The 15,618-nt window shown below is 33.4% G+C and overlaps 1 protein-coding gene across 2 annotated transcripts; it reads left to right on the forward strand.

The window, feature by feature from the left end:
* Positions 1 to 2,541: 2,541 nt before the first annotated feature.
* LOC121367987 (phytanoyl-CoA dioxygenase, peroxisomal-like) lies at positions 2,542 to 15,356 on the forward strand. 2 transcript variants are annotated; one of them, XM_041492464.1, is made up of 9 exons: positions 2,542 to 2,626; positions 2,917 to 3,001; positions 3,963 to 4,129; positions 5,787 to 5,955; positions 7,299 to 7,380; positions 8,814 to 8,995; positions 9,792 to 9,941; positions 12,583 to 12,720; positions 13,618 to 15,356. In XM_041492464.1, exons 2-9 carry the CDS (start codon positions 2,936 to 2,938, stop codon positions 13,669 to 13,671), a joined length of 1,008 nt encoding a protein of 335 aa, XP_041348398.1. In that variant the 5' UTR covers positions 2,542 to 2,626; positions 2,917 to 2,935; the 3' UTR covers positions 13,672 to 15,356. The 2 variants fall into 2 exon arrangements, with proteins under 2 accessions (XP_041348398.1, XP_041348399.1); XM_041492465.1 differs by having other exon boundaries at positions 2,555 to 2,631.
* Positions 15,357 to 15,618: the final 262 nt, after the last annotated feature.

Here is a 15,618-nt window from a genome sequence, read left to right on the forward strand (position 1 = left end):
TACCAAAGACTATGAAAGCAGAAAAGCTTTTAGTAGGCTTCGTTTAAGTCCACAATTCACTTATGATTGAAAAGGGAAGACACAAGAAATCACCTGTCCCTGCGAATGAGAGATATTGTCCCAACTGTCCCCTAGAAGTTGAAGACAAATATCATTTCATTATCAAGTGCCCTATATATAATGCTTTTAGAAATGATTTACATCATAAAATAATAAAACAAGAATCACATTTTTCTTTTTTGACTAATAATGAAATATTCTTATTTCTTACATGCAACAATATTCCGGAATTATGCCCTATCATTTGCAATTTTGTAAAGAGATGCTTTAAGTTGCGTGAAAGCATATGAGTTGGAAGTAATTTCAAATTGTTTGCATTTCACGTCTGTATAAACTAATGGAGAATGTACGAGGGTGTGTGGATTCGTGAAAAATAATTCACGAACGCCATAGTTGATGGGGTTTGTTTATGGCTCTACACTTCTGACAATATTTGCTTTTACCTAAATATTAATATCACTAGTAATAAGACTTAAATTATATATGTATTTGTTGATTCAGATGTTTGTTCATGTAATTAATGTATATTTATGTTATTGTTACTGCAGATAAATGTATATTATATTGTTATTTTGGCTCTGCCCATATTCGGTGTTATGCAAATAAATTAGTCTTATTCTTAAAAACTGACCCCCCCCCCCCCCCCCCCCAGCTCCTACGGGCCTGCTCACTACCGTAATCGTCCAAACGAGACCGTATAAATTCACAGGAAACCGTAGTAGCTTAAAAATATATATTGTGTATTATGTAACAAATAAACAACAAACAAAGAAACAAACACAAAAAACAAAAACAAACCCACCGTGTCCAACAACCGCAGCACGAAAATCAACCAAAATATCTAACATGAAAAAATAAACACAAACGCACGCATGCACGCACGCGCGTGCGCACACACACACACACATTAACTCGAAGAGAAAGAAGATGAAGAAGAAATCAAAAGAAAAACTCACCAAGCTACCAAACGGTTCCACAAACTTACCATAATAATTATATGACGTCAAACCATTGATGACGTCATCAGTCTGTATCGAAGGGATCAGCTGCGCCTCCTAGAGGACGTTTATGGAAAGAAAAAGAGTTGCCTTCCCAACCCCATCCCTCTCAAAATCACTAACATGTGTATAGATGTATACTGCATGGGCGGATCCAAGGGGGGGGGGGGACCAGGGGGACGCGTCCCCCCAAAAAATTGTTCAAGTGCCCTCAAAATGTCCAAGTGCCCTTTTTATTTGTAGAATTTTTTTTTTTTTAAGTAAACAATAATTATATTGTAGATAAATGAAATCAAGATTTTCGTGTACATGCGCAAGCTTGCAGATATGTGTCTGTGTTATTGAGTCTCAATGGGGCCCCATTGAGTTTCTAACGCGAGTGACGCCAATTTACTTCATTATTGCTAGTATATTATGACGTAGAACTGTAGGAATTCATATTAATTGTAAATATCAAAACTTGTAGTAAGGTGCCCTTTTGACGAGTCTATGTGCCCTTCTTTTTTGGTCCCCCCCTAAAAATATTTCCTGGATCCGCCCATGTACTGTATGCAAGCGCTTGTGCATGGAGCAGGGATAAGGGAGGGGGTCGTAGGTTGAAACTTTTTATTATTATTATTATTAGTCTCGGGAAATATAATTAAGGATAATCTGTTTCAATCTCTAGAGTTTATAGACTAGGGTAGTATACTGACAGCACACTGAACAATTAATGTTCTGATTTGGCCTAAATAATTAGGTGCTGACGGATTTCTTCATGTAGTGTGTGTATTAGTGATTGATAATGTAAAATATTTGTCATCAAAGAAAAAAAAAGCCACCAAAAAATTCATTTTCAAAATATTTAGGAAACATGTACTATTTAATTATTACTTTGACTAATTTAGACTGTCCACTGTATATATTTATACAGGGGTCATCATTGGCTGAAATCCCTGCTCGGTAAGCTACAAATTCTGACGGACAAAACGTGATTATATATGAAAAGGACATGAAGTAATACTTGAATGAAAAATCTATAAACAGTACAATTAACCAGATACACTATCTTACAAATCCTAAAATCAAATTATATTTAGTTGTACAACCGCCTAATTACAAGTTTGTGTGCAAAGGTAACTTAGCTTGATGGATACATTTGTGCCAAAATTTTAAGCAATTGCACATTACAAGCCCGTAGGAACCGTGGGGTTCACTTGTGAGACCTTTTTTTTTTTTTTTTTTACACATTAATGTTTGCCATTGTTACTAAAAATCTGATATAGTTTGTGCCAGATCCGTCAGTCCCCCCCCCCCCCCCACACACACACACAGACACACTCCTAAAGTTGTTCCTACGGGCCTATTAGACTAAATGATTGCAAATTTCTATCCATCACAGGGTACGTTTGGACAAAATATGGGTACGTTTTGGTTGGTACGTTTTGGCATGGGTACGTTTTGACTAGCTTCCTCACGTCCCACGTCCAAGTAACAGATGAGGGAGATAACTCTTAATTCTTAAATGTCATTTTAGGATTTTAGGAACGTCAAGTTCTCACAGAACGAAAGTGACAAAAAGTCCACCAGTACTGTAATCAATTTTACTTTATCAGTTACTAGTCTATCATTTCACATGCCTGCCAAAGCTCGCGTATCACGACTACAGGCTTGTAGAAAGTAACATGTACACGTTATCTGATAAACGGACCTAGACCCGTCACCCGACCAGTTGTTTCTATTTAGCGAATAGTGTTGTTGAGTCGAGTTCAAAGTTCATTTCTGATGATTTTGTTTTTGACAAATATTATTGATATATGATATAGGCCTATTTAAAATACGTTGACAGTTTACGTTTATGCTACAGTATTATTTGCAGATGACGAGACTATTGTATCATGGCAGATAGACTTCAAACCGTCCTGGGTCATTTGGCCAAAGAACATGGGCCTAAGCGAATTGTTGTATCCTTTGAACCGCAAGTTTTGGTTTTAATACACATAGGTGTGATTTAGAAGATAACCATATTGAGTTTTTAGATTTGTGGGTAGGACTTTCCTTTGGTTCTGTCACATATAAAGAACATTATAAATACTTATCTTAAATAAGAGGGTTAGGAACTTAGGGTTAGTGACAGTGTCAAAAGAAAGTCCTTCCACTAACTGTATATTTGGTATTTCTTTGGTATTTGGTACCTGGCTACAATCAAATTGTAGACCCTTGAACCGTCAACTTGACCTGTTCCAATTGCTAATAACGTCACTTTCTAATGACATCATTAGCATTCCAGGTGTCATTTTCATTTGATCCTGGAAAAAGAATGTAATTAACCAATCACACACCATCAGTTTACAATTTCTAATGATTAGTGTTGTGGATTTGATATAGCCCACAAAGATTTTTATCAAATGACTTGGTGTTCATGATGTTTTAAAATTATATGCAGGTTGTTGAAATATAGTTCTGGTACCTACTGTCCTACATTATAGCTAAGTACATTCAGCAGTGTAACTAAAAACACAAGCTTGTGTATTTATTTAGCAATAGAAGTGTAAAATGTTTGGGGGTATTTGCAGTACAACTTTTGCCGTCTAAGCAAGCTAAAAGGAAGCACAAAATTAATAAACAGCTTCATCACAAATGAGTTTTAGAAGAAAAAAAAGTGTCTTGAAAATTACAATATACAGTTGTCTGTGATGGCTGTTCAAAATGTTTGGCTACAATTTCTGTGGATCATATTAATTTTATAGGACAGGTATAAAAATTAACAGTTTGCTACAACTTTGGTGTTTAAGTTAATTGAAATTTTCCAGCAAGAACACGGTGTATATAAACCTTTATTTTTGATATGCTATATATGCATTGACTGTCAAGTTATTAATGTGCGTTTACTATTACACCAACTTTGATTCCTCAACAGTTCAGAATTTCAGTTCAGCATCTGCAGGTACACATACTTATGACAGCACTGGAATATTTCAGTATACACTGGACAGTCCAAAACTGAGCACTGAGCAGAGAACATTCTATGAAGATAATGGATTTCTGGTCATAAAGAAACTGGTATCCAAGGAAAATTTGGATAAATATAGGTACATGGATAATGTTATTCAATTTAGTGTCACTTGCTAACTTAACTACTAGGGCTCACATTGGAACCATTTTTAGTTTAGCCAGTTTTCAGATATACTATGTAAATATTTCCTTGAAAATTATTCAAATGTGGAACATAGCCACATCAGGGGGTGGTACGTAGTCCAGTGGTAAAATTATTACTTGATGTGCTGTCAGTCAGGGATCGGTTCCCGTCGATGGGCCCATTGGGCTATCTCTCGTTCCAGCCAGTGCACCATGATTGGTATATCAAAGGCCATGGTATGTGCTATCTTGTCTGTGGGTTGGTGCATATAAAAGATCCCTTGCTATTAAAGAAAAAATGTAGTGGGTTTTCTCTCTAACACTATGTCGGAATTACAAAATGTTTGACATCCAAAAGCCGATGATTAATAAATCAATGTGCTCTTATGGTGTTGCTAAACAAAACAAACTTTATAGCCACTTCGATTTAAAATTGGCTAATTTGGCAATGGACAGGGTGATCCCTGCTTAACAGAATTTATTGTAACAAGCCTCACAAAAGTATAGAAATGTATTTACTTAATACATAAATTCACATACATGTAATTTAGAAGCAACTAGTCATACTGGTAGCACATATGTTTAAATGTGGAATTATAATTGTAAACACCAGGATTCAAATTTTGCCATGGTATTAATGGCAAGTGTCGTTGCTCACAGGGCTTCTAGAATTTTTATAAAATCCACTAGCTATGGCATCAAAGATTTTAAAAATTTACTTGCCACAATTTAAAATTCACTAGCCCTACTTTACATGTACTTTAAGTTAATACAATTTACTAAACAGTAGTAATAATCAGATATGTCACCTAAAGGGGGAGATAGAGCTTAAAAACATTAACATTGGGCTTTGGGGTGGGGCAGGATATTCATATTTATAAAATTGACTTAACTGCAACTCTTTTTCTTTCTTTTTTCACTAGCTGTTGGGCATGGTAATAGTAGTTATTTACTAGCCTAACATTGAATATCACTAGCTATGGGAGTGGGCCAGGCTACCATAATCTAGAAGCGCTGGCTCACCTTACTTGCTGCTGTGCCCCATAAATCGGACAATGGCAAGAAAAAATTTGTGATGCCCTAACTAGTTTACCACCATGCCTTTTTCATTGCGTGAAACTTTAAAAAACTTTTTTCTCAGAAAACTTGATAGAAAATAAATTGCCTTTGGGTCCATCTTTTGAAGGAAACGTTTGCCATGGTGCCTCTCCAACTTGCCTTGATGCCTTAATTGTTTTCAAACAATCAAAGGCAACATTTGCCATGCCCACCAAAATTAAAATTCGAACCCTGGATCACCTTATTCTTTGAACAGTAGCATTGGATAGCTTGTGAAAAAGAATAATAATCCTTTTTTTTTCAATATGTATGTTTGTCTAGAATTTATTTTCTTGTTCATGTAAAATACATGTAATTGTACATGTTACATGTATAGGTGAAACTTGTCTTAATTTAATGACTGCTTCCATATTTTGTTATGACATGCAAGATGAATTAAATTTTGTTGTGAAACCAAAAGAATTAATGAGATAAAATCATTCTTAGGGGAAAAAAAATTTCAATGATATGCATCCGATTTTATTCTAATATATATATTTTTTCTTCTTTCAGAGAGCGTTTTGAAAGGATTTGTAAAAAAGAAATACAAGTGCCTGGTTTAATTGTAATGAGAGATGTTGCCATTGCTAAGTCAGAGTTTGTTGCAGGAGAAAAAGCTGTCACAAAAATACAAGACTTTCAAAATGATGAGGTTCTCTTTGAATACTGCACCCTTCCTGAGGTGATTTCTTTATATTCATGCTTTCAGTCTATTGCTAAAAAGAAAACCTGTTGATACCACACAAACTGTTCATACCAATCTTTTATGTGCACTTTCCTCACAGACAGAATAGTAGGCTTATATATCACTGTCTTGGTGGAACACTGTTGGTGATTACTTTGGTGTTTGAAAAAAAAAAAAAAATATTATCGATAGTTTATGTAGCTTAATTATAGAACTTAATACTTATCTAATTAATTATGTTTTAATAAATGATAATTAAGTTGTGTTTCCCTAAGTACAGTATTTTGTTATTTCATGAATATTTCTAGTTTAAAATATCAAAACACTAGTTATTATTTGGGAACTTTCTACAAAATTCAGAATGGTATTACGGCAGAATATTTTTTTTAATCCATAAATTAATATTCCACAGGGTGTAATCTCAAAAGTATTGAAATAAAAACCAGCATAATTAAACACATGTGCATGATTTAAACTAGATCCAGAAAGAGTTGTCAGATTATTATTATATTACTACGGCAATTGTCTTTTTTACTTGTAAATTTGACTCATTTATAAAATATTGGTCTAGTTGTCATAATCTATTTCAACAACAGTCTTAAGATGAACTTGTAGGTCTCGGGGTCTCTGGTAACCACCAAATTCACCTACTGGGAATTTAAAAACCTAATGACAAATATTTTTAATTTGGCAAAATAATTTCATGATATACCGGTAATTGATTTTTGGTGGGAAAAGAACTGGTTTTACAGAGAATTTTGAGAAATGATTTCCTTGCCCAGAGCTACGTAGCTTCATTCCTGTACACCTTAATGTCTTGTAAAGGAAAAGGCCTACTTACTTACATGTGCCTATGTGAGTTATATTTAAATAGAATTGACAAGAATAGTAGTACATTGTTACAGATGTTACTAAGGTTAATATTTGTGATATATGCATATATTTAGATATTTTTTTATATTTATATATATGTATCTTTAACACTGATGTCTTATAAAATTTTCTGTTATTTCAAATGTGGATATCATGTACTAAAAAAATAAATAAATAATAATAAAAAAAACCCAAAAAACAACAACATATGGGCTCTTGTGAAAAAAAACACAAAAAACTGGTATTTTAAGAAAGCAGTGTTTTTTAATACATGTTGTTATTTATAATATGTCTTAATTTGCATTAAAACAAACAACCATTTCCAGAGACCCACCAGACATAATAATAAAAACAAATCAAGTGTTCTTTCTCACTACCATGTCATCATTTTTCGAAGAGGTCTTACTGTGACATGGAATTGAATTAGTGTGTTAAAATAATTGTATTAAATTTATATTCTGGTACAGGTGCTTGATTACGTGGAATGTTTTACTGGTCCCAACATCCTAGCTATGCACACAATGCTGATCAACAAACCACCAGATCCAGGTAGAGAAATATTTTAGTTTTGATATCATCAAATTTGAAACAATTAATAACATATATAGTAGAAGGTAAAAAAGTGTGTGGAGAATTAAAAATTGCTGTACACAATTCCAGGGGTTTGTAATATTTTACATTGATTATGTAATTGAAACGTAATTGCAGTCAGAAAACATCTATATGACTGGAAGATTGCGTCCACTCCGGAGTGCCTTGTGTGCAACGGAGTGGACTCAGTCTTGCATGCCTTTTTTCACTGCAACAAAACAAAACTATTTATAAAGCAAATTGAACCAATCTTCAAAAAACTTTTCGGCAATAAATTTCGCTTGAACCCATACGCCATGATTTTTGGCATAAAACATAAGCCTGGAGATTATGCATCGCAGTTAGGAATTTTTCTTTGGAGTAAAGCGATAAGGGTAATATGGACAACTAGAAAATTATTAGAGGGCGATAAGCCATGTAACGAAATGGCACTTTTCAAACATTTAGTTTATTCAAGGGTTGAAATAGAATTTTTTGCCGCCTTAGAGCGGCCCAACAAAAAAGAAAAATTCTTAAGACACTGGTGTTTCAAGGGGGTCATTGCCTCGTGCAATGATGCCTTTGACATTACATATAAACTATGATATAAAAAAATGGCAAATTGCACCAAATGTAGAAAAATAGACCTGGACCCCCCGGCTTGTAGCTTTGGGGGCCAAGTCCGCAAACCAGGTTTATATATTGTAAATACACATCACCTAAGCCATATACACTAATCACAGTAAAGAAAACAAAAATACAAACATGCACTAATTAAAATGTATATTATTTTGAAACAAGCACTGACACTTATATGTATATCCTTATTGGCCACATTCAAGGAGAACCTGGTTTATTGTAAATAGGGAGGTCTTTTCTGAAATAAATGGGGCACCCGGCATGTTCGGGACCTGCTTGAAATGTTAAAAAAAAAAAAAAAAAAAAAAAAAAAAAAAAAAACATCCTAGCTATGCACACAATGCTGATCAACAAACCACCAGATCCAGGTAGAGAAATATTTTAGTTTTGATATCATCAAATTTGAAACAATTAATAACATATATAGTAGAAGGTAAAAAAGTGTGTGGAGAATTAAAAATTGCTGTACACAATTCCAGGGGTTTGTAATATTTTACATTGATTATGTACTATACTGTTCATAGAGTAGAGTTATGGAATACATTAGCCATGTTATAAGACTGATGCACTTTTAAAAAACTGACCAGCACTGATGTGAATTGATTATCTTTGCACTGTGTAGTACAAATCATGTACGCCATCACTACTTTGCCAATCTAGTTTTTAGATGACAGTAAAAGAATGGATTTCTTTGAAAAAACAACAACTAAATATTATTTTAATATACACTAAAATCCTTCTTTTTTTTCCTCTTTTTTTTTGTGGTTAACTAGGAAAGAAATCATCTCGGCATCCTTTGCACCAAGACTTGCACTATTTTCCATTCCGACCTGCTAACAGGATTGTGTGTTCCTGGACAGCCATGCAGAAAATCAATCGTCAAAATGGCGGTCTTGTTGTTATCCCTGGAACACACAAAGGACAACTACTGGAACATGAGTATCCCAAGTGGGAGGTGAAAATCTCTGAACTTAGAAATGTGTTTAAAATCTGAAGTAATACTGTAGATCCTGAAATTAACGTGTCCCTACATTAATGCCAGTGATGGTGGGCAGACTAAAATGCGACATGAAATTAATGTGAGTGGCCTCCCTTTGAAATATTAGCGTGCTATAAAACCCATTTACGTGCGATGGATGTCTCGGCTTTTGACAGGGTGGCCAAAAACCCTGCAATCGCCGCACGTCGCTGCTATATTGCTGGACTCTTGAACAATTAGTCTGTCTCGCCTGCAATGAATTGTTTTCCAATTGTGTTTTATAAATATATTAGAATTAAAATTTTCTTTGTTTTGTTTTAATAACGTGGGACACAGACAAAACATAGAAATAAATGCATCATATTATTAATGCGAATAACACAAGCTCACATTTTTCGCATTAATGTTATGATCGCATTAATTTCAGGATCTACAGTATATAGATGAACTATAAGATGTTCGCTCACACCCACCTCACAAAACCAAACGGTACTGACATTTGAGCAAATATTAAATCATTTTCATTATGTATACTGGGCAAAACTCAGTGATTTTTATCTATTCATTTATTCAAAGAAAATTCTATTCCCCATTTCGTTTCTTATTACTAAGCCCTGTACATTTATGATTTCTAACATTTGTTAAAATATGTACATATTTTCTTAGAATACAATATCTGGGAAGGGGTTGGTGATTGTGGAACTGCCTTACATACCATCCTTAACTTAATGTATATTATTTGTTATTTACAATGCAGTTTTTTATTATTCAGGGAGGAGTAAACAAAATGTATCATGGCATCCGTGACTTTGATCCAAACAGTGCTAGAGTACATTTGGACATGGAGGAAGGTGATACAGTATTCTTCCACCCAATTCTTATCCATGGGTCTGGCATGAACAAAACCGATGGATTCAGAAAGGTTAGCACAAGTCTAGATTTACTGCCCTTTATAAATATATATATATATTTTTTTTTAATTGTGCGTTTTTAATGAACAGAATTCAAAAGTAATATTCCAGTTTTATGCCCAACACTACACCATTTGTTTTTCTTTTATATTATAAACATACAATTATTCAGCTGCCGCTGTTTTTCTATTTAGTTATAAATCACTAGCTCAGAGTCATGTACTTTAGCAAATACATTTATATGGTGTAGATTAATTTTTTTAATATGTTTCACAAAATTAATTTTATTGACAAGTCTAATACTGGTGTCCTTATACAATATTCCACTTCAACCATATTGTTTTTAATACTTTGCTAAAATGAAATAATGACTTGAAAAATAATGACTAGATATGTGGCAGTTAGCTTGTACTCACCACATGTACATATAATAGCAAAGAAAGTAACAATTATACTTACTTACGTACTTACTTATACCTATTTGCTTGCTGGAAAAACCCTCCTTAGTCAGGAATGTAGGCTATGGTTTTTCTCAAGAAGAAATTGGGGTTTTTAATGACACCACTAGATTACATTGATTTATTAATCATTGGCTATTGGATGTCAAATATTTGGTAATTATTAGTCTTAAGAATGAAAAGCTGTTACATTTTTCCATTAGTAGCAAGGGATCTTTTATATGCACCATCTTACAGATAGGATAGTACATACCACAGCCTTTGAGGGTTTTTCTTAAGTGGTTAGATTAAAAAATACTTGAAGAGTCATTTCCAAAGAATGAAAAAACTCAATAATTGTTTTTTTTTAGCAACACATGCATATTTATAAAAATGACAAATATGTTTGTATTCCCAATATAGATTGATGAAAAATAATTCTACATATATATTTTTAGAAAAAAAAAATCAATATTTTTCACAATCAACCCAATTTATCAACTTATTTCACAACTAGCTTTTGAATTTTGTAATACATTTGTACGAGCATTTTTAAAAGCTATAATTTTTAGACATTTTCCTTTACGGGTGAAAATGGACTAAATGAGCCATATACTTGACTGTTGATTTTAAATTTATCAATTACATTTCATAAAGGCAATGAAAATGTTAACAAAGCTGAAATGTAGATCAAAGAACCTTGACACTCGCATGTTTAAAGAAAACTATGAAGCATACCACTAAACAATCTTGGAGATTTGAGACCTTTTGCCGTCATGTAATAGTTGTCTTACTGGTGTTGATTTGCCATGGTTGATCGAAGTCTAGGCAAGTTAAAGTTAAAATTAAAGTGTGTTTTGTTTAACGACACCACTGGAGCACATAGGTTAATTAATCATTGGCTATTGGATGTCAGACATTTGGTAGTTCTGACATATAGTCATCAGAGGAAATCCGCTACATTTTTCCCAATGCAGCAAGGGATCTTTTATATGCACTTTCCCACAGACAGGAAAGCACATACCACGACCTTTGTCCAGTTGTGGTGCACTGGTTGGAATGATAAAAAGACATATAGTCATCAGAGGAAATCCGCTACATTTTTCCCAATGCAGCAAGGGATCTTTTATATGCACTTTCCCACAGACAGGAAAGCACATACCACGACCTTTGTCCAGTTGTGGTGCACTGGTTGGAATGATAAAAAAAACCCTAATCAGCTGAATATGGATCAACCAAGGTGGTTCGATCTGGGCAAGTTATGCTGTTGTTTCTAATTGATCCATCCGTTGTATATAAGAAATTGCCTCCAGTCAAACCAAACAAATTGTCTTTATATTTTCCAGTTTGCTTAGATAAATAACTGTCCAGATTAACAAACACATTTACTGAGTGAAAAGTTCATGTTGTATATCAACTGTCTGTTTCCCAGACTACTGGTGTCCAGTGATTAATTGCTCATCTTAGATTATTATGTGGAGACAGTTAAAATACAGTGAAACCTGTCTAAACTGGATCATGTTGGGACCTAATATTTATCCGATTTAGACAAGAAACAGGGTTTAGAAGGTCACAATTTAGAATTAAAAAAAATTGGGACCATGAAACTTGGCCAGTTTCGACAGGATTCACTGAATTACCATATTGATTCCATATAAGTCACATGCAAAATGGGAGCTAAATATTACTCTCCTTGAACTAATCTCAGGGGAGTGATGGGGAGCAACACTGAGAGCTCCCCCTAAATGGTGGGCTCTGGTTTATAGAGGTATCATTGTAATTCACTATTTACACTTCATTCCAAAAAAAGAAGAAGTTTGTTTTGTTTAACGACACCACTGGAGCACATTGATTAATTAATCATCAGCTATTGGATGTCAAACATTTGGTAATTCTGACTTGTAGTCATCAGAGGAAACCACTATATTTTTTCTAATGCAGCAAGGGATCTTTTATATGCACTTTCCCACAAAAAGGAAAGCACATACCACGACTTTTGTCCAGTTGTGGTGCACTGGTTGGAACGAGAGAAAAAAAAAACAATCTGCTGAATGGATCCACAGAGGTGGTTTGATCCTGCGACGCAAGCACCTCAAGTGAGCACTCATACACTTCATTCAATTTGCTATAATGAAATTATATTTATGCCAAACTTTATCACTATTTATTTTATTACATCAGCATCATATTGTATTTGTTACCTGCACTGTTTCAGTCTATCTCAAGCCATTTCTCTACCGGTGACTGCGAGTACATAGATGTTAGCAAGTCCACACAGGGAATTATAGCAGATGAAGTGCTGGACCTTGTGGTGAAACGAGTCGGAGTGAAAAAAGATGAAGTCGACTATCAGGTAACCGAATAGCCATCTCTGTTTTTGTGCTGGGGTGTAGTTAAACATACAAATGTACATACATATTCCACTATTAAGTTAGATAAAGAAGCCAGATTACTTAGGATTCTTTGTTTCTGTATGTAAATCTTAATTTAATTTCTTTTTTTTAGCAATATGAAAACTCTCATCAAATTAGTTTAGTAAAAAAAGTTTGGTTTTGTTTACCACCACCACTAGCACACATTGAATGATTAACCTTCTGCTATTCGATGTCAAACAAATGTATATGTACACATACATGTTAGAACCAAGGTTGAATATCAGCAAGTTAAACCTTAGCTGCTAATGGAAAAAAATTGTGGATTTCTTCTGTGACTATATTATGTCAGAAATATTAACTGTTTGAGATCCAGAAGTCTTGTGATTAATTAATGTGTTCCCTAGTTATGTTGTTAAACAAAACAAACTTTTAAAGTAAAATTCAGCCAGTTTTGTTCTTTAACAAATGATTTATTTCTATTACCAAACCAAATATTAATACCAACAGAAAATCCAATAATATTACATAATTGTTGAATGGCCCCTAAATGACCGTGGTCCCGTATGGAACTTGGTTATTATGATTTGGGTGAAGATAATCTAAAAAACCACAATTCATAGCTTACATATATGTTTGGAATTCAACTGACATCAGTTTGCATATCCCTCTAATTCATCTGTCTTATAACCAACAATTTAATCAAATACTTAGTAAAATATATGGTTACTGCTATTAACAACTGGACTGATATTGCTGAACCTAGCTACTGATGTACTTTAAAAAAAAAAAAAAAAAAAGCATTTTGATCTACTACAAACACCAGCATGACCAGAAACATATTGGATTGATCAAAAAACTTTTTTCTTTTTTTTCAGGATATATGGAGGTACAAAAGTCGCCTAGTCAGAGGAGTTGACCAAAACCAGTGACATTTTCTTCCAGAATGTTGCAGTGATTAAACTGTAGTACCACAAGGACTTTTTAAGTTCAGAGTATGGATATATTGGACAAGTATTTACCCATGATTAATAACCACACTGCAAAGTAAATCAGTCTTTTAAATGGTGCATTGTGTCTTATCGTATGGTTTGATTTTGCAAATAGGACTGAAAGTCAAGTGGCAAAATTTAAGTTTTTTCAATTTACCCATAAAGTTTTTGCATTGTTTAAATTATCTTAATGATGTATGTTCTTGACATTTATGATGTTTAAAAATACTGGAACTTGAAAGAAAAGAAAAAAAGCTTTATTTAATAACACACAATCAACACATTGTCATTAGAGTAATATGGCATCAGACATATTTAAGGACAGATAATTTGGGATCTTTTACATGCACCATCCCATAGACAGGATAGTACATACCATGGTTTTTGTTGCACCATTTATGAAGCACTGGCTGGAGTGAGAAATACAGTGGACCCTGTTCAAGCCGGCATCTGTCTAAACCAGATTTCTGTGGAAACCGGCACATTTTTAAAGTCCTGTCCAGCTACCATTAATTTATTAGGAACACAACTCTGCCTACACTGGATGCTGTCTGATCCGGACTTCGGATGCAATTTTAAGTGTCAGTTTGTCAATTGGGAGAGAAAAAGAGTAGGTCCATATTTCTACATATACATATTCTAAGCAAGACAATTCAAGTATATTGTTGTTTTAATTATTAAAAAGGGCTATATTTGTAGGAAATATGTCACAGGGAATACAAACTGAGAATCCCATTTTGAAAAAGCTGTCTTTTAAATGGTATAATACATGAAAATGTATAATTTGCAGCTTTATAAACTATATTTATTACGGGTTTCGCTGTACTATGATATTTTATTGTATTTTCAATTGCAGTGCACTGGTTAAATGACATCACATGTGAAATCATTTGGGATATTTTTGTTTATATTTTCAAAAATTTCTTAAAATATAAACACTTATAAAAAAATTCCCCAAAGCAGAGTTTAGTGGATTTTGGATATGATGTTCTGCAAAACACAGCACTTTTAATGATACCAAAATCATTTCTATACCATTTGTTTTCCAGGTTCGACCACTTTTTCACCTACAATGACCAGATTATGGGCTCTGTCCCACCCCAATAATTGTACTTGACAGTTCCTCCCTCATATTAATTTTGCTTTCTGATTCAAACAAAAAGTGTTGTTCTAGTCGTCATAAGTGGTACTATGAAGAATAAATAATTGTAAACTTTAGATGAATTAATCTGTACTATCGAAGATATAGGCAATTTTGAGGTGTACCAGTTCTTCTAAGAAAACTTAAGTTATAGTTTAGTTAACAATTTATACTTACAAATAAATATTTGGAATTGTTCAGTTCTTAAATAAAATTGTGATCATCATACTATTTAAAATTGGTTTATTATAGATTTTTATATTATACCCAGATAAGATAGTTCACATTGTTTTGTTTAAAGATGTCTTCACCAAGTTTTTGCCTTTGTGGTTTTTATTGTACATTTTTAAATAATTAATTCTTGAAATACTGTACATTAGAACAGTCATTTTAACTGATGATTGATTTTTTTCAATTTATATTTTATTCTGTTATTCCAGTAAGTGTCATTTTAATGTATAATTTTATAAATATGCAATTAATACCAATTATAAATATTGTTTTTGTTTGTTACACATTTTATCCATTTTTTTTTTTTATCATACATTATTGTAGATATGAATAAAATACATATTGTTGAACTCGGTCAGCAGTGCTTTGATGTCTGGCCTAGTCGCAGTTGACCGATACTACTGTAGGTCCGTCCGACTTATGGCAGACTTTAAAATAACAGATGCCTGAAACACCAGTATTTATTTATTTATTTATTATTATTATTATTTTAAATCATGCACAAGATACCGATG

This window comes from Gigantopelta aegis, chromosome 3 (genome assembly GCF_016097555.1).
Source record: "Gigantopelta aegis isolate Gae_Host chromosome 3, Gae_host_genome, whole genome shotgun sequence".
NCBI lineage: Eukaryota > Metazoa > Mollusca > Gastropoda > Neomphalida > Peltospiridae > Gigantopelta > Gigantopelta aegis.